The 17,060-nt window shown below is 40.3% G+C and overlaps 1 protein-coding gene and 1 long non-coding RNA gene across 4 annotated transcripts in view; one reads left to right on the plus strand and one right to left on the minus strand.

The window, feature by feature from the left end:
* LOC120796597 (interferon-induced, double-stranded RNA-activated protein kinase-like) overlaps nucleotides 1-6,645 on the plus strand; it is a 7,707-nt gene extending 1,062 nt beyond the window's left edge. For 2 of the 3 annotated variants that reach the window (XM_040139607.1, XM_040139604.1), the window contains exons 2-19: nucleotides 24-162; nucleotides 282-433; nucleotides 529-649; nucleotides 786-859; nucleotides 1,060-1,209; nucleotides 1,341-1,473; nucleotides 1,722-1,771; nucleotides 1,889-1,922; nucleotides 2,255-2,319; nucleotides 2,416-2,506; nucleotides 2,887-2,945; nucleotides 3,101-3,220; nucleotides 3,362-3,493; nucleotides 3,585-3,789; nucleotides 4,356-4,499; nucleotides 5,109-5,210; nucleotides 5,535-5,597; nucleotides 5,975-6,645. In XM_040139607.1, the coding sequence (XP_039995541.1) occupies nucleotides 327-433; nucleotides 529-649; nucleotides 786-859; nucleotides 1,060-1,209; nucleotides 1,341-1,473; nucleotides 1,722-1,771; nucleotides 1,889-1,922; nucleotides 2,255-2,319; nucleotides 2,416-2,506; nucleotides 2,887-2,945; nucleotides 3,101-3,220; nucleotides 3,362-3,493; nucleotides 3,585-3,789; nucleotides 4,356-4,499; nucleotides 5,109-5,210; nucleotides 5,535-5,597; nucleotides 5,975-6,112 (1,788 nt within the window). In that variant the 5' untranslated portion in view covers nucleotides 24-162; nucleotides 282-326 and the 3' untranslated portion in view covers nucleotides 6,113-6,645. The remainder of the gene's footprint in view (nucleotides 1-23; nucleotides 163-281; nucleotides 434-528; nucleotides 650-785; nucleotides 860-1,059; nucleotides 1,210-1,340; nucleotides 1,474-1,721; nucleotides 1,772-1,888; nucleotides 1,923-2,254; nucleotides 2,320-2,415; nucleotides 2,507-2,886; nucleotides 2,946-3,100; nucleotides 3,221-3,361; nucleotides 3,494-3,584; nucleotides 3,790-4,355; nucleotides 4,500-5,108; nucleotides 5,211-5,534; nucleotides 5,598-5,974) is intronic. The other variant, XM_040139605.1, reaches the window with a different exon arrangement.
* Nucleotides 4,663-17,060, minus strand: part of LOC120796598 — a 73,127-nt gene continuing 60,729 nt past the window's right edge. The window contains exons 3-4 of the long non-coding RNA XR_005708399.1: nucleotides 12,291-12,401; nucleotides 4,663-5,034 (exon numbers count right to left, since the gene is read on the minus strand). This is a non-coding gene — a long non-coding RNA (uncharacterized LOC120796598). The remainder of the gene's footprint in view (nucleotides 5,035-12,290; nucleotides 12,402-17,060) is intronic.

Genomic DNA, 17,060 nt, shown 5'->3' on the forward strand with positions numbered 1-17,060 from the left:
TTTCAATTTGCATTCCTCGACAGATTCATCCAGAGGGTCGTCCTTAACGGTAAGGTCTACCCCGATGGCTCGGGGAAGACCAAGAAGGCAGCCAAGCACAATGCTGCTGAAAATGCCCTGAAATGCCTGTTTGGGAACACACTTCAGGACCCAGCTGACTCAGTAAGAATCCTGTTCCTCTTAGGGCATGTCGGATTGTAGGTATTTAAAAAAAAAAGGGCGGAGGGCCAATTCCCGGCATACATCTTCGTCTTCATGTGTGCTTGTTATCATCTCGACAGACAAATTCGGCGGAGGCCCCCGCAGCGTCAGTCCACCGGACAAGTATGAGTGACATCAACTATATATGTTGGCTCAATGAATACGGTCAGAAGAACCGGCTGACTGTAACAGCGGTGCCGTCAACCAGACTGGGACAAAATAAAGCTGTTCCGTAAGCCTCCCGGCCGCATCCAGATTCGTAGGTATTTCATCATCAGTTTATAAATGTATTAAATAAAAGTGATTTTTTTTTTTAAATGATATTAGATGCTGTAGCTTTGTGGTCGGTGATAAGCAGTACCCAGCTGTCTCTGGGAAAACGGAGAGGGAAGCCAAGGAGGAGGCAGCAAAGCTTGTGTATGATATAATATGTGGCAGTACAACAGAGGTAAGTAGTGACACACACCAGTTTGTCTTGCCTCAGTCATAAACCTGAAATGTATTGTGTCGTGGGGTGTCACATACTGAGCAGGCCGCAGTCTATAGTTGGAACCATCTCAAAATTGTAATGTGCTTTTCCAAAGACTGCAGGTGAGATTTACAACTGTGCATCGGTTCAACCACAGGAGGATTTAAATCAAAATGTTTTTGATATCTGGTGAGTATATTACACTGGCAATGCATGGTTTAATTTTGATCTCTCCATCAATGTGAAATGTTACTTGATTATTATAATAATAAGACAAGAAGCCCAAGTGGGAACTCACAAGACAAACCAGTGGCAATGTTTTGTTTCATTTTGATTCTGTTTGGTTCTTCACGTTTCTAATTAGTGTCTGATTTGTCTTGGTATTGCAGTGATAAGATAAAAGGCTTGGATGTAAATACTGAAGGTGGAAGCTTTACAGAGACAAATTTCATAGGAATTGTCAACCACTACTGTCAGAAAACAAAGCGCTCCCATACATTCATCGAAGAGAGGAGATGTGGCCCCCCTCATAACCCTCAGTGAGTTCAGACTGAAGCTCTGTAACTTGAGTAGACACTACAGACACTTTATGCCAACTCTTGATTGATGTTCAGTTGTAAAAAATAAATGTCAACACAATGATCAAAACTATTCTTTAAACCCAACACAGATTTTTCTACAAATTAGTGATCGACAACAAGGAATACCCTGTGGGTGAGGGTAAGAACGTCAAGGAAGCCAAACAAAATGCAGCTCAGCTGGCCTGGTCTGCTCTGCAGGAACAGTCCGATTGGGACAGCAAGGTATATAGTAGTTTCTACTCCCTCTGTATCAAATATAATTTGGCAGAATATTAGATGGATCAGATTTTTCTACAACAGATTATAGTCAGTGACAATGGCTCATATTAACAGTGGCAGCAGCAGGTCTCGAAACCAGCTTTTTTTCTTTGTTTTCTTTTTTTTTTGAATGAAATGGTTCCACTGAGGTGAGGTTTGCATTCACCGATTTTATGTTACATTATGTCAAACACCTTTTCTGTACGTTTTAGGTGTCCTTCAGGTCAACAGTGTCCGAAGACGGTGCACCACCTACGTCGCAGTAAGCACTTATTGACATTAGTAGGAGAGCAGAATATAGTGAAATACTATAACTGTGTAACTATACTAACAGTATACTGAGAAATATGTACTTATGTCTGTCTTTGTATTCTGCAAGGAACCCCAGTGAATCATCATCACAAAGCATGCCAGTGAGTGCAAGTGACTCATTAATATTCATCAATTCATCAAACCATTTCAAGACTCAGTTCTGTTCTCTCATAATTAAAAAATCCATAGTAGACAAAGCAACAGTCTACACTCATGAGGAGTAGTATTTAAAAAGTGGAAGTAGCATTGTAAGAGAAAGAAAGTTCTGTTTGGGTCTGTGTTGCCCACACTGGACTTCTGCAGCAGCTGGTCAGGTGTGCAAGTGTCTCAGCTTATATTTATGCTTATAATATTAACTAATTAATTAGGTCTGACATAATTTTCTTTGGAACATGTACAGTGAAAAAACCAAACTCTTTTTTGTGCATTGCAGGTTACCTCAGGGTCAACTGTGTCTGAAAATGATTTGCCAAGCAGTTTTTCAACACAGCCTTCCCTGTAAGTCTCTGCAGTGACGCTAGTATCAAACCAGATTGTTGGAGCTTACACTAATAAAGGTGTGGGATACTAATGTTTCTCATTGTTTCCTTCAAGAGATACTGTTGCGCCATCGTCACATGGCACGGCCACAGGTACAAGTGACGGGATAATATTCGCAGATTCATCAAACTCAACCAAGGATCAGGTCTGTTATTTCTCTCAAAATCGTAAAAAAAAGATTTAAAAAAAGTGACAGTTAAAAGTGAAGTTCGCCCCAGTACAGTATATTCTGCATATTTAATAGCAGTTTTATAAGAGTACTAGTTTGTCTTGTCAAGGAAACAAGCATTTCAAGTTCCTATAAATGCAATACCAATGACCACTTGTCACCTCACCCCATCTATGGAGGGCGTTGCTCTAAAAGACTGTCGCTGTAGCAACTCGACGTGGTGGATGACACGTATACGTCCAACTTTATAGTCAGAGCAAGGCACAGGACCACTGGCCAGCTGAATCATTTTTATTCATTCAGATGGAGAACATTTTAAATCCACATCGTGTATTCATGTTATTCTCTGCTCTAAGGCTGCTGTGAAAAACAATAACATGGGAAAAGGTGTGAGTAACGCATCAACCCAGTCAAGGTACGAAACAACTGCAAACTACTAGCTTTTTTTTTTCTTTTAATACTTTTGTGGCTTGTTTTCTTTTAATTGATGTACAAGACATTACTTTGTTTTGTTTTTTTGGTTTATTTTTTCTGAACTTCATGTCTAAACCGTTTTGCTAACCTCTACAGATTTACATCAGAATTTGATTCCATAAAGTGTCTTGGCGAAGGAGGCTTTGGTCATGTTTACAAAGTAAGGGAAAAACTGTTGGACAAGTATTATGCCGTCAAGATTGTCCGTGGTAAAAAGTAAGTCGAGCATGCAGTGCAACTTTTCGGTGTAAAGCTCAGCATTTGTTTGCTAAAGTACAGTACCATTTCTGTAACAGATGCATTACAGGACGGTTTGATAGTTTTATTAACTGAGCCATTTTCACGTAATTCTTGGAGCAGAAAAGCTCTGCGAGAGGTGGTGGCATTATCGGACCTTCATCACCATAACATTGTTCGATACTACAATTGTTGGATGGAGGATTCAGCATACATACAGGACAGTTCAGCAGACAGTTGCAGCACCTCTCAGTAAGTCTCCTCCACTCACGGTACGTAACTTCACTCGGCTTCTTAACTAAAAATTAAGGTGAGACATTTCACCGTTTTTATCTTTTTTAAGGTCTGTCAGTAATTCATCGCCCCAGTACCTCTACATTAAGATGGAATTATGTGAGACCAAAACACTTAAAGGCTGGATAGATGAGAGGAATGAGATAACTCTGCATGACTCCAAGAGAAGAGAGGAAAGTCTGACCATTGCTCAGCAAATAGTCAGCGGAGTCGAGTACATTCACTCCAAAAAACTCATCCACAGGGACCTTAAGGTGAGACACAGTTGATCCAGTGTCTTGGGCTTTTACTCACTAATACACACAAGTACGTGCACTTTAGCCTCTCTATGTACTGTTAATGTGCTGCTGTGTGCTGCCACTTACTAATAAATGCTGGTTGCTGTCAGAGCTGTATACAGTTGAATTCAGACTCTCCCCACCGATATTTTCTGTCGGTAAATTCCCCGTTCGTTTCCGGGTGGATGTGGAAGGAAATCCCACCTGAAGTCACTTGAAGTACCCTTGGAAGCTCTCCCACAATTTTTGTGACAAAATTCATGTGATGTTGTGTCTATGAGTAATGAATTTTTAAGGCTGATTTTTAGACTCATTCTCAGACCATATTTTAGGCCAATATTAAATATTTACACACCAGATTTTTATTCTTGGCTGGATGGAGGAAAATATGTATTTTGTTGTTTGTTTGTTTTGTTTTTTTTCATTTTTACTTTTTATTTCAACAGGTACTAAGCTGACCAGATTGTATGTTACTGCACATCACTCAACGAGCTTGATGTTAATTGTTTTTTAATTGCTGCTTTTGCGTTTCCTCTGTTTAGCCTGCCAACATCATGTTTGGACAGGTTGGAGAAGTGAAGATTGGGGACTTTGGTCTGGTCACTGCTGAGAATGATGACGATGAGGAGAACCTGATGGAGAGAACAAGAAGAACAGGAACCTTATCTTACATGGCTCCCGAACAAGTGAGATGGTCTATGCTGACATTAGCAATTGATTCCTCTGTATCTATCATTTTAAGATTTACATGTACTTGCATGTGTTTTTACAGGCTGGGTTAAGTAGTTGCTTTCTACAGTAGCTTTCTACATTCTCCCACTACTATCTATTCCCACATTACTCACCAGTTCTCCCAGTTTTCTGTCCAGAGCATCCAAAGATCTCTCTTGTTGCTCTTCCAGTCATGAACACTGACTCCAGGATGTTGAGATCAGGGCACTGTGGTGGCTGATGGTATTGCATTATGGATAAAAGTCCAAACATCTAATGTTGCCTAAAAGTTTTGCACTCTCTATATTGTATATACACACACACACAAAGACACTAGCACACACACATACACACAGACACACGTATCCTCAACAGGTGCCAAATTAATAACAGCTCCGCTTTCCATCCAGACAGTAAAATCACTTCACTTGTGTGTGTGTGTGTCTCCTCGTCACCTGTCTTCAATGTAGCCACCGTACATCTAATTTCCAAGTGTCCGGGAATGACTTCCTTTTGAAAGTAATAAGAGAGTACACTTTTAGCAAAGTAAAGTAAAGTAAAACTGAATTTTTATTTTATTACAGAGGAGTGAGAAGACCTATGACCGAAAAGTGGACATATTTTCTTTGGGGCTGATATACTTTGAACTGCTTTGGAAACTCTCTTCTGGCCATGAAAGAGTGGTGGTGAGTTGTTCATGGACAGAACGTACAACAATTGCACATCGTGTGTATAAGTTTCACAAATGACTTGCCTTGACAAAGTTACCATATTACATAGGCCTGTGTCTGTTATATACAAAAGCAGCTAACCTTACAACTGTAGCTGATTTCTTTTCAGTATAGTATGCAGAAAAAACAGTGTAAATAGAAGATAGAGTGGAACTTTATTGTTCATCTTTTAATCTGTCTTTCTTGTATTTATTTGTAATGTTCAAGAGAGCGTTTGATAATCGTATCTCAGGCTAACTAACGTGTTCTTTCACCCTTTTCTCACTGCATAAACACCAGATTTTGAGGGATGTCAGAGGTCGGAAGTTCCCCGAGCAGTTTTCATTGACTTTTTCCCGAGAGGTAGATGACCGTATTCTTAATTTCCTAACTTATTTACTTTCCACATGAAAAAGTATTTACCACAGGGTGCCAGTTAGTCATGATGGTCACCAACAGAGTATCAGGGTGGCTGACATGCAGAGGTTTGCACTGTTACAACAGTCCTCCAAAACAGCAGTCTAAAGCCTCAAAGTGTTAGGAGTCAAAACAGGACTGTTGCTGCGTATGTTAATAATGTCAAATATCAAGCAGCACACATAACAGTGTTATGAGAAGATTTCAGTCTCAGCTTAAAAAGCAAAGTCCATGTGTTTCAGAAATGTTGCAGTATGACAGAATATTTCATTGTTGGTTCAGAGCAGCTCAGTAACGATTGTTTTTGTTTTGTTTTTTTGCAGAACCAGATAATTAAGTCGATGCTTTGGTTGGAGCCAGGACACCGACCTGAAGCGAGAGCCCTGAGGGCTGAGCTGGAAAATTGGGCTCAGATACTCAAAAAACAAAAAAATACGCCTCAGCAAAATGTAACGGTCTGACAGTCAGACAAAAGCATGTGAAAAGTCATAGGAGATTGTGCAAATCTGTGTCTTCTGATGTCTGTGATTTAATGAAATTATTTGTTATACTTCCATGTGATATGATTTTGTAGGAGAATGGTTTATTACTGCACTTTAACCTGAGATCGGTAAAAAGCACTTCACAAGGCCTTACATTCAACTACTCATGCATAGACACACACACACACACACACACGTATGGCGATGGATGGCAGTTCGGGGTTCTTTGTTTTGCTCAAGGACACTTCAACATGCAGACGGGAGCATGAATGAAACATAAAATCAATTGTATCATGTTTTTAAAAAGTAACTGTTACATTTATCTTTGTTCTGAATAATCATGTTCAGAGTAATTTCATGTCAGCAGCTGACATTTTATTCAGTTTTGGAATTGTATTCTGTGTCGTGTGAATGTATTTTAAGTGATGTCAGAGAACAGCCTTTGCTTTGTACTGGATACGATGATTTGGAAAATAAAATAATGGTTATCTGGGGCAAAATGGTAATTTATTTACAGTTTTTACTTTGTTGTAGACAACTTGGCAGCTCTCTACGGGCGGACTACAGCTACAATCAGTAAAAACATTATTTGAGTGTTATTTTGACTGTCATGAGACAGGCCAACTACAAGTTGCACACCAGTGATGAAAAGGATACCAGATCTGGGAGAACACACGAAACCAGAAACTTTTTTTTTTATGTTACTTGCAATATTAATCACATCTAACATATGTCAGCATGGTTGTCCAAATAAAGAGAACCATGGTGACATTAACCATGAATATTGTATCAGGGTAAGTGGCGTATGCTTTGAAGATGCTTTGAAGCTTTGAAGATGATGAGGAATTTGATACCGTCATTAAAGTGGATCAACATTTTTTTTTCTAAATTGAATAAAATGATAAATTGGACAGGCTGGTTAGTCGAATCTCAGTATTGGTACTCCCAAGTTTATAATTGCTTAGCCTGATGGTTCCTTTTTACAGAAGCCACTGGTAGGTAAGTGTGTGTATCTATACACGACAGTCCTGCAATAAATAAATCCTACTTTCATGAAAGTTATAATGTTCAGTTTGTGTCATTTATATCAGTGAGGATAGGCCAAATAACAGAAACAGCTCTGCAATAATAATAACAGAAACAGCTCTGCAATAATAATAATAATAATAATAATAAAATGCAATACAGTTTAGCAGCACCACAGACTACATCCTCGTAAATGATCATACAGTTGGATAAACACAGAAAAACAATATTTGGTGGAATAACCCTGATTTTCCAATCACAGCTTTCACATTGCTGTTGGTTGACTTTACGCCACTCCTGGCACAAAAATCCAAGCAGCTCAGCTTTGTTTGATGGCTTGTGACCATCCATCTTCCTCTTGATCACATTCCAGAGGTTTTCAACGGGGTTCGGGTCTGGAGATTGGGCTGGCCATGACAGGGTCTTGATCTGGTGGTCCTTCCTCCACACCTTGATTGACCTAGCTGTGTGGCATGTAGCATTGTCCTGCTGGAAAAACCAATCCTCAGAGTTGGGGAACATTGTCAGAGCAGAAGGAAGCAAGTTTTCTTCCAGGATAACCTTGTACGTGGCTTGATTCATGCGTCCTTCGCTAAGACACATCTGCCCGGTTCCAGCCGTGCTGAAACACCCCCAGATCATCACTGATCCTCCACCAAATTTCACAGTATGTGCGAGGCAGTGTGGCTTGTAGGCCTCTCTGGGTCTCCGTCTAACAATTAGACAACCAGGTGTTGGGCAAAGCTGAAAATTGGACTCATCAGGGAACATGACCTTACACCAGTCCTCTATGGTCCAATCCTCATGGTCTTTTGCAAACCACAGCCTGGCTCTTCTTTGCTTCTCATTGATGAAGGGCTTTTTTCTAGCTTTACACGACTTGAGCCCTGCCCCTAGGAGCCTCTTTTGATCCGTTCTCACTGTGCAACTCACCCCAGCTGCCATTTGCCATTCTTTTTGTAGGTCACTTGATGTCATCCTACGGTTGCTGAGTGACATTCGAATGAGTTGACGGTCATCCTGGTCAGTGGAGAGTCGTTTTCGCCCTCTGCCAGTCTGTAGCTTTGTTGTCCCCAATGTCTGCTGCTTGACCTTGTTCTTATTTACCACCATCTTAGAAATTTTAAGGATGGAAGCAACCTGACGCTCACTGTATCCCTCTGCCAGTAAAGCCAGAATTGAACCCTTCTTTTCCTCCCTCAAAACTTTTCTTTTTGCATGGTCAATAGTTATGTTTTGATTTCAATTACTTTCGAGGTACTACTAGCACTGTTTTTGCTTTCCAGCTGGTCCTATTGCAAGAGGATAGTGATGACCCCAGCAGTGGTTTTTATACTTTTCCTCGTTAAATAAGATTTGGTTCAGGCGATCACCTAATCAGTACCTCATTAAGTAGAATGATGTGTGCTTGTGTTGGAATTCAACAGACACTGAAATGGAATGGCTGTCATACAGGTAGAGATGCTGATTTCAGAAAAATTTGCAAATGGTCTCTGCAGTGGAGACTGTTTAGCGAAGCGACCGTGCGCTTGCTTTATCTACCAATTCCTAGTATTTGAAGTCTTTCCTTCCTGCAAAAAAAAAAGTTTCCAGTTTAAAAACACTTCTTACAGGTGTAATTCCTACCTTTTGTGTACATGTGCAATTTGGTTTGCTAATGTAGAGGGGAATTTGGCGCCACTGTTTGGAATACTACAACAGGGCCTTTTTGACCTGTCATAATGGAACAGGTGTATTCAATAATATTTACGATGACCTTGTTCTATTCAGATGACCAGGAAATGACAGTGTGACAGCAAATACTGCAGCAACTAAACTGAGTTTAGCAATTATTAAACAAAATGTTGTCTCTGAACAAGGCCTATTGCTAGGGTTTGGTCATCTGGAAGTATAAACCGTGCTGTGACTTTACTGTGTGGGAGAAGTTTCATCTGGTTTTTCTTGTGCAAACTAACAGTGACAACTAACTACACAGTTTTGTGTTACAGATATACTAACCAAAGAGATGAAAGTACATCCAAACAATAAAATGTAAAGTTAGAGAACAACTAGACAAGTTGTCCTTAATAAGCAAGAACACTAAAGAGAGCTATGGCACACAGCTGTAGTGTGTCTATGTTGTCATCATCTAGTACATAACTATAAGTTTTAACAATTCCTCATCAGATTCATCCTGAAGGCCGCGATCAATGGCCAAGACTTTCCCGCTGGTGTTGGGGAGAACGAAAAGGATGCCAAGCAAAGTGCAGCTAAAAGTGCTCAAAGATGTTTGTGTGAGAGGGGAAATCAGAAACTGGTGGCATGATTATTCTTTGTTAAAATGGTGCATGTTGGACTGTGCATTCATGTTCGAAGGACCGTATAGAGAAGTTTGGTTTAATTAATTGGTTTTGTTTATCCTGAAAGATTGCAGTAGTTGTGTAGTGTATTTTTTTTTTCTTTCAGACAGAAAATGCAGTAGAAAATGTGGCAAAAAAATTCTCCTGCACCAGTTTGTCGGAATAGCCTAACTATGTCACTAAACCTAACTATGTCAGTTAAAACATTAAACTTTAATATCAACACTTACTATATTTACTATAATGTTTATTTTGGGTTTTGTCTATTCCATAAATGACTTTCTGATTGCATATCATATCCAACTTCTCGTATTTTGCTTCAACAGTAAAAATTTTCGATCAGCATTTGACTCCATAGAGCCCCTCGGTCATGTTTTCAAGGCCAAAGAAAACAGCTGGGGAAGAATTATGCTATAAAAATTGTCTTCTATAATGATATATACTTTTTTTTCCCCATGTTTTTCATATGCATTTCATTGTATAATGTAACAATTATAGATGCAGTGCAGGACAAGTTAAAAATTTTAACAGCTGTTGTCTTTTGCTCCTTTGCATCAGAAAAGCTCTACAAGAGGTGAAGGTGCTGTCCATCACTGTAACATTGTTCGATACTACTCATGTTGGGTGGAGGATTCAAGATACCAATTGGACAATGCAGATGACAGTTGCAGTTGCATCCGCCTGATAAAGAGTAACTTAACACCAGCAGCCCAAGGCATCTTTTCACCAGTCATGTTTATTTTCTTCAGTTTAACGTGCGCAGCTGCAGTGATCATGTATTTGGCTCCAAGAGCTGCCAAAATGCAGGTGACCTGCAACTCTGTACTATGCTGGAGATACAGTGTAATTATACGTATACATGCAGCACTTCACCAATGAGATAACTGCAGCAGTTTTTTTTTTTTTTTTTTTTTTGTGTCTCAAAACTTACTGGAGAAAGCTGACTATAACCTTGTTACGTAGTGCATGTAAACAGTGAGTATTTCCTACAGGGTGTCGGTTTACTGGCAATGTTCACTGGCAGGGCAGGTGGGAGGCTGACATACTGGTATTTGAACTGCTATTACAGTCCATCTGTATCTTTTTGTTGTCCATCTCCATCTTTTTTTTTTTTTCTTTTTTTTTTTTTTTTTTGGTTGTGCAAGTCATTTCATTGTGGCAGATGCTGTGGAATGAAGTAATCTGCAGTTTGGTTGGATTTCTGAGTAGCTGTACTTTGTTATGTTGCAGTACATCATCATAAGGTCGATGCTGAGTGTGAAGCCAGAAGACAGACCCGCAGCAAGTCAGCTCAAGACGGACCTGGAACAATACACTTGTAGACTCAACACTGAAGCCATAGTGCGTCGTGGCATAGGACAGTTTGATCAACAGAAGAAATACAAAATCATTGCTATCTATTTTATATCCCATAAATGTACCTGGAAGGTGGTCTGTTTTAATGTCTGAAAAGGATCTCCACCTTAGATGTAATTTTTTTAATCATGTGTTTTTGTGATTTTTTTATATTACACTGAAAGGGTCTGGCAGTATTGGAGAAAGTCAGAAGGTGATCAAGTACATGCACAAAGTAGCCCTTCAAACTTATGGCTGATTATAGGCTGGGAGCCATGGGAAGTTTAGCAAAAGGGTTACGAGCCGCACGGGTCAGATTTGTCCCTTATCATCCCTGCCAATAAGATGGGAAAGGGAGCTTGACGAATTATTTTGTAGTTTATTTTTATAGTGTCTTTTTATAAAGAAATTGCTTAGCTCTTGGCACCTTAAAAAAATCACACAAATCATAATTGGTTGCTCTGATATTGACCTCTGTTTATCATTTATCTCAGAGTTTGACACAACAGTAGAGGTGAATACAGTAACTAAACTCTTGTGTTAGATTGCTGCGTGCTGGCTCTCCTTGTAATCACGTCAGCTTGACTTCAAGCCCAGTATCGCAAGTGCTGAAAATATGCAAAAAGGGAAAATAAACCATGAAAATACATCAACAACCCAGAACTATCAAATAGGACGCAGGCCAGGTATTTTATTTATTTTTTTAAGTTTTTAATTTTTTTTTTTTTTTAATGGGAAGATCATTTGCATTTTCTTAACTTTGTTTGCACCTTCATATGAAGGAAATATTATTTTAAAGCTACTTGGACTTGTTGTCTGGCCCTCTTGTATTTCCCTTTTACGGATTTCATTTATTCAGATGGCATTTAAAGTATGAACAAATACTGAAAATACTTCTTCCACCATCAGTTATTTTGTGAGGGTTTTTTTTTTTTTTTTTTTTTTTTTAAGTAGCCCAAAGCAATACCTAAGCAATAGTTTTTCTCTAAAAAACTGTGTAGATACATGGCTTGGAATGCACTTACCAACTGTTGCATAGACATAATGGTGAAAATTTACATATTTTGACTTAAAGTACAAAGAACGGCATTGTTTGGCTCCCTGAAATTACCTCCCTGTTTTCCTATGATCAAGATGGCCATACAGTTTACAGTTGGATTCACCACATGAGGGCAGTCTTGCCTTCTTTTTTTTTAAAATTTACAGTATATGACACAGTTCCCTATTTACCAAGATTACTGTCTGATGTCTGTTTTGATGTAGTTAACGAGTGAAATGAGGGGAACAATATACCAGTAATAACTTGCACAAAACATACAGTGTCGTGTTTATGGACAAGGGAATCAGTAAATCTACTACCATTTCCCAAACAAATGGTTAAACACTTAAAAAATATCTCATCCATGTATAATAGCTACGTTTGGAATGATGCGAAACAGCTGAGTTTGCCCACTGACCTGATTGTTGTTGTCTTTTGTAGTGTGACCTGTAGGGGGAGCTGTGGCTCTGCGTAGCTCAGGCCATGTTCAGTGTACAGGGCATGGCTGCAGACTCCTGGCCACCCCAGCCTGTGGGTTAGAGAGGTTTATCCACAGTGAGAGGGCCAAAAACAAGGGAGCCGTGTGACATTTAATCATGCGCATGCTGGATGATAAGCATCTCTGTGGAAAACAACGGTAACAAGTGCCAAGCGCAGGATCCCACACAATCACCTGGCTGTGGTGCACACAGTCGCATGGGCCCCAGTAATCAGCACAAATCAGCTCCTGTGGCTCAGCATGGTAACTCAGCTATCACCATTCTGCAAAGAGCCCTAACATTTGCTTAGTGCCCGTGGATAGAGGGCAATGGTGGATCGACGGCTTTCATCTAGGTTGAATAATCTGGTTGATTTCTGTTTTAGCAATCATGTCCCAAGCTCTTAGACTCCCTGTAAAAAATCTGATGGGGGGAGAAGCTGTAAGGAGAGAAAAAACTGCCGAAATAATCCACGTTTACATCCAGGATTACCTTACCCTCCCTATAGAGAACATATTTCTATGGGTTTTAGCCACCAAGTAGAACCTTGGTACTGTTGTTTCAGAGTTTTTCAGAGATAGATAAAGCTTGCCAGGTTTGGTTGCAATATTTATGTGATAGTCAGAATTCAGTTCATTGTATTATTTCACTTGCTAAATATTTACCAACAGTTGCCAGCTGAAATTTTCTTTTTTATTTGAAGATGCATGAGAAAACTCTGAATCATTCTTCCCTTGACATTTACACCACCAAAACAATGTGCTCTCTCATTTTTGCAGTATCTAAGATGAGAAGCCTGGTGTGTTTCCAATCTTCCACAGCTGTCGTGCCTGTGCGAGCAGGGTTATTGGATGTATTGAGGTCACTTCCTCTGAGAGCAGTGTGGGCAGTGAAGCAGTGCTCTGGTCAGTGGCCCGGACAGCGTAGCCAGGGCTAAAATGGACTCAGCGGGCAGGCGTACGGCGGTGGAGTGTCTCCACCGAAGTCCCAGGGGTCAGAGCAAACAATTACCCTGCGCATAGCCTTGTTGCAGAAGCAGCAACCAGAGTTTGTTCTGCTCTCTGTGTTTGAGGAATCAGACTTGCCGCAGAGACAAAACTGCACTCCCCCGCCCTTCAAGACGTCTACACCAGGCGGTGTCTGGTCAGGGCTCTCAGGATGTCCAGGGACTCCAGTAACCCCAGTAATAAACTGTTCAAGCTGCTGAGCCCAGGCAGACGACTCTGCAGCATGAAAGCTTGGAACAAAAGACTGTAAGAGCTTCTATCCACAGGCAATCAGACTATTAAACGGACAACACCGAGGAGTACAGTGTTCCTCTCTCTTTCTCCCTCTCTCCCTCGCTAACAATATTCTCCGGAATATCGCTCCATCTGACAGTCTTGCTTATTTATTTTATTTTCATTTATTGCAGTAATTTAGTTCGTTATTTGTTTGCACATTTCTGGTTGCACATTTTGTTCTGGTTGTCAATTTTGGTAGCACTGTATTGCTTTTTAGTGTGTAGTTGTAAACAGTATACATGTTTATATATTTCTTTTTAGTTTTCTTTTCTTCCATGAAGTTAGCACAGCTGGAGACTATCAGGGAAAAAAAACGTTTCACTGCACCTGTACTATGCTGCATGTTGCATGTGACAAATCAAGGTCTCCTCTTGTCTGAGGATACACGTGAGCTGTCAGGTGCTATCGTCGTCTTCCCTGCCTGTACATATATTTCAGAAGTTTCTGTTGTTAAGCTGTGGCCCACTTAACCTCTGGTGAACTGCAGTTAACTGGAGCACGACCACATGCTGCGCCCCGCTGCAGGCCCCACTTGGCCTATACTCTGGACTTTCCACCTCTCCACGACCACATCCTGCCATTGCCAGTGTTGTTTAAAGGGGCCACTATACCAGCGATTATGCATATTTTAAACTACTTACTACAACTCATGGAAAAAACCACATGACTACTGACCAGTTTCAGACCTTTTTTTTCTCATTTCCAGGCAGCCTTGTAAAATATGATAAATTCAAGCGAGTGAAACATTTGAAACACTATATCTGGTGTCTTGTCAAACTTTTCTGAGTGCGGGCTTTGTGTTGTGGCACTCGTACTCATGACCTTAGTGTTTCTAAAATCCTGGCTGATGACAAATCTACGTTTAATTCAGATATTTTCATTGCATTCTTCTTTAAAGGTCACCCTAATTAAAGGTTGTGAAGCAACATGTGTGGGGGATTATTTCTGAGTGGTGACCAAAGGTGATGAACATAACGTTTAATAGAGGCTTTGTTTTCAAAGTGGGATGGCCTTGTGAAAGTTACTTATTGTACATAAATGCATAGCAAGAAATTTCTTCTGAGGGAACAAAAAAAAAGAAACCCTGTGTATCTGAGCCCCCATTTTAACGAAAAACACCTCCACAACAAATACTCCAGTTACGTAAAACCCATTTCATGTGAGAACTCCCAAATGGTCTACATTAAACGCACTGTAAATCAGAGACAACAGACTCGGTAAACTCCTTATAAGCCAAATATTTGTTCTTATATCACAATATTCTATCTCACTTATATTTATTCTTTAAAAAAAAACTGTCTCCAGCGGGTAGGCCTATCAGACAGAATAAATAATGTTTTCACATCACAAGATCTTTTTGGTGAGCTGCTTTTGTTTATCACTGCCGGGTAGACTTTTTCTTCTGACACTCCCGTCCTGGTTTGTCTTGTCAGTCTAACTGATGTAGTTGATGTAAACCAATTTCCCTCTACACTGATGTGTTTACATCTTAAATATATCTCATATTTTTCATGAAACCAGGGCGGATACTCCATTGGATGCAGGAAAGTATGACTTGATTAAAGACATAAAATTAAACATTTGCAACCTCGTAAGCACAGTTTTTCACTTTATTCAAGAAAAATGTTACAATTAATCTCAATCTAAAATATGATCAAATGTAGCAAAGACATAATTAGTTGTAATTAAGTTCCCCAGCCATTATTCCATAAAGAAATATTCTGTTGAACTTCAAATTAAGTGAAAATTTTCTCAGCAAAATTTTTTTATTTTATTTATTATTTATTATTGTCTTGCATCAAGAGATTTCTGGTGGAGTTTATGTAAAATGGATTTTTCTGTGTTGGTGTGTGTGTTTTGTTTTGTTTACTGGCACGTGTGGGTAAAAGCGAGGTAGGTGTGTGAGTGTGTGTGCGCTTTTCTCGGCAGATGTGTGCTCTGTGTGGCAGCTGAAGGAGCTGTCAGAAAAACTTGACTTATGCTGCCTTGTGTCACTTTGTGTGGGCTAGTAATTTACTACAAATGATAATGCATTCTCTCTGTTGACAGTCTGCCAACGCTGTCGACCGGCAAAGCCAGCAAAGTCGTTTGTCAACTTCCTGCCCCCTCAAATCCCCAAAAGCTCACTTTCCTCATACAGTCGCAGCCCCACCTCGTACTTTTGAAGGTCAAGGGCACGATGGCAGACCCACCTGGTAAATCTTTAATAAGTCAAAGAGTCAGCCCCATCTGGAGCTCAGCAGTTGATCTCAGAGCAGCAGGGGAGCCGGCAGTGTTTCAGGAGGATCCTCTGAAAGCCTCTGCAGCCAGTTATGTTTTCTTTTGCAGAAATGACACATTCTGACAGCCCAGCTGTTGCGCCGATTTCATACCCCGAGGAAGGACATATGAGGTGATGCAATCATGATGTTACAAAGGAGAGAGAGACACAAAAAAAAAAGGATTCACTTAAACATGTTCCATGGTGATTTGTGAAGAAATATAAACTACACACTTGGTGTCAGAGTTTGTGTCTCTCTCTATGAAAGGAGTTGGAGCTGAAGGTTGCAATATGTACTCACTGGAACTACCAACACTAATGTTGTTTATTGCTAGACGGATCCTTCCAAATCAAGGACAGAGACATCTGAATAATCTCCTCATCACAATTGCGGTAAATACTAGGAAACAGGCGGTTCTCTGAAAGACTGTGAAGTAACAATTTTTGCTGCTTTGAAATGATTGAGACGGAGGCGTCTACTTCTACACCTTCCCCTGCAGACGGAAGCTATGGGATAGGATTCATGCTCTGTTTGCTATTAAAGGCTCCACAGTGTAGTGTTTATAGTCTAGAAATTAGACTATTCGGCAGGATCAAGCGAGGTGACTTCATTGCATAATTTAAATAAGTGACAGTAAATTCAGACTTAACTGAGCCCAAAGCCCTTTGTTTTTTTGTTTTCTTAGCAAGACAGAAAAAGGCAAGCTCGTCAAACCAGCAAATGAACTGAAAGATTTACTTTTGTTATGTTTGTGGATTCATGTTTGCCTCTTCCCCTTTGTGCCAGTAGTAAGTACGCAGGCACCTACGGGAGAGGATAGGGTGGGAGATGAAAGCACTGTGAAACCAGGACATGAACAAAGACAGAAACAGAAAGGGGGGCCAAGGCTTGAACACCATGCCATGACAGACAGCCTTTGGGGCTGTTTTATTCAGCTGCCAGGAGCTTTTTAGAATTCGTTTTATCTGCTCTGCCTTCCCACCCACCCTCACGCCCACCCCTCTGGATGGTGCTCCAGATGATTTGTGTCCAGTTTGGCTTCACTCGAGCCAACACAGCCTCTAAAAGCAGACACACTCTGCCTCCTTCTCTGCAATCAGCCTGCCCTGTCTCGTGTTTGAGAGCTGTTAAACCTCTTTTCCGCCTGAGTGGGTTCGGTCGCATG

The sequence above is a fragment of the Xiphias gladius genome, chromosome 11 (assembly GCF_016859285.1).
Source record: "Xiphias gladius isolate SHS-SW01 ecotype Sanya breed wild chromosome 11, ASM1685928v1, whole genome shotgun sequence".
Lineage (NCBI taxonomy): Eukaryota > Metazoa > Chordata > Actinopteri > Istiophoriformes > Xiphiidae > Xiphias > Xiphias gladius.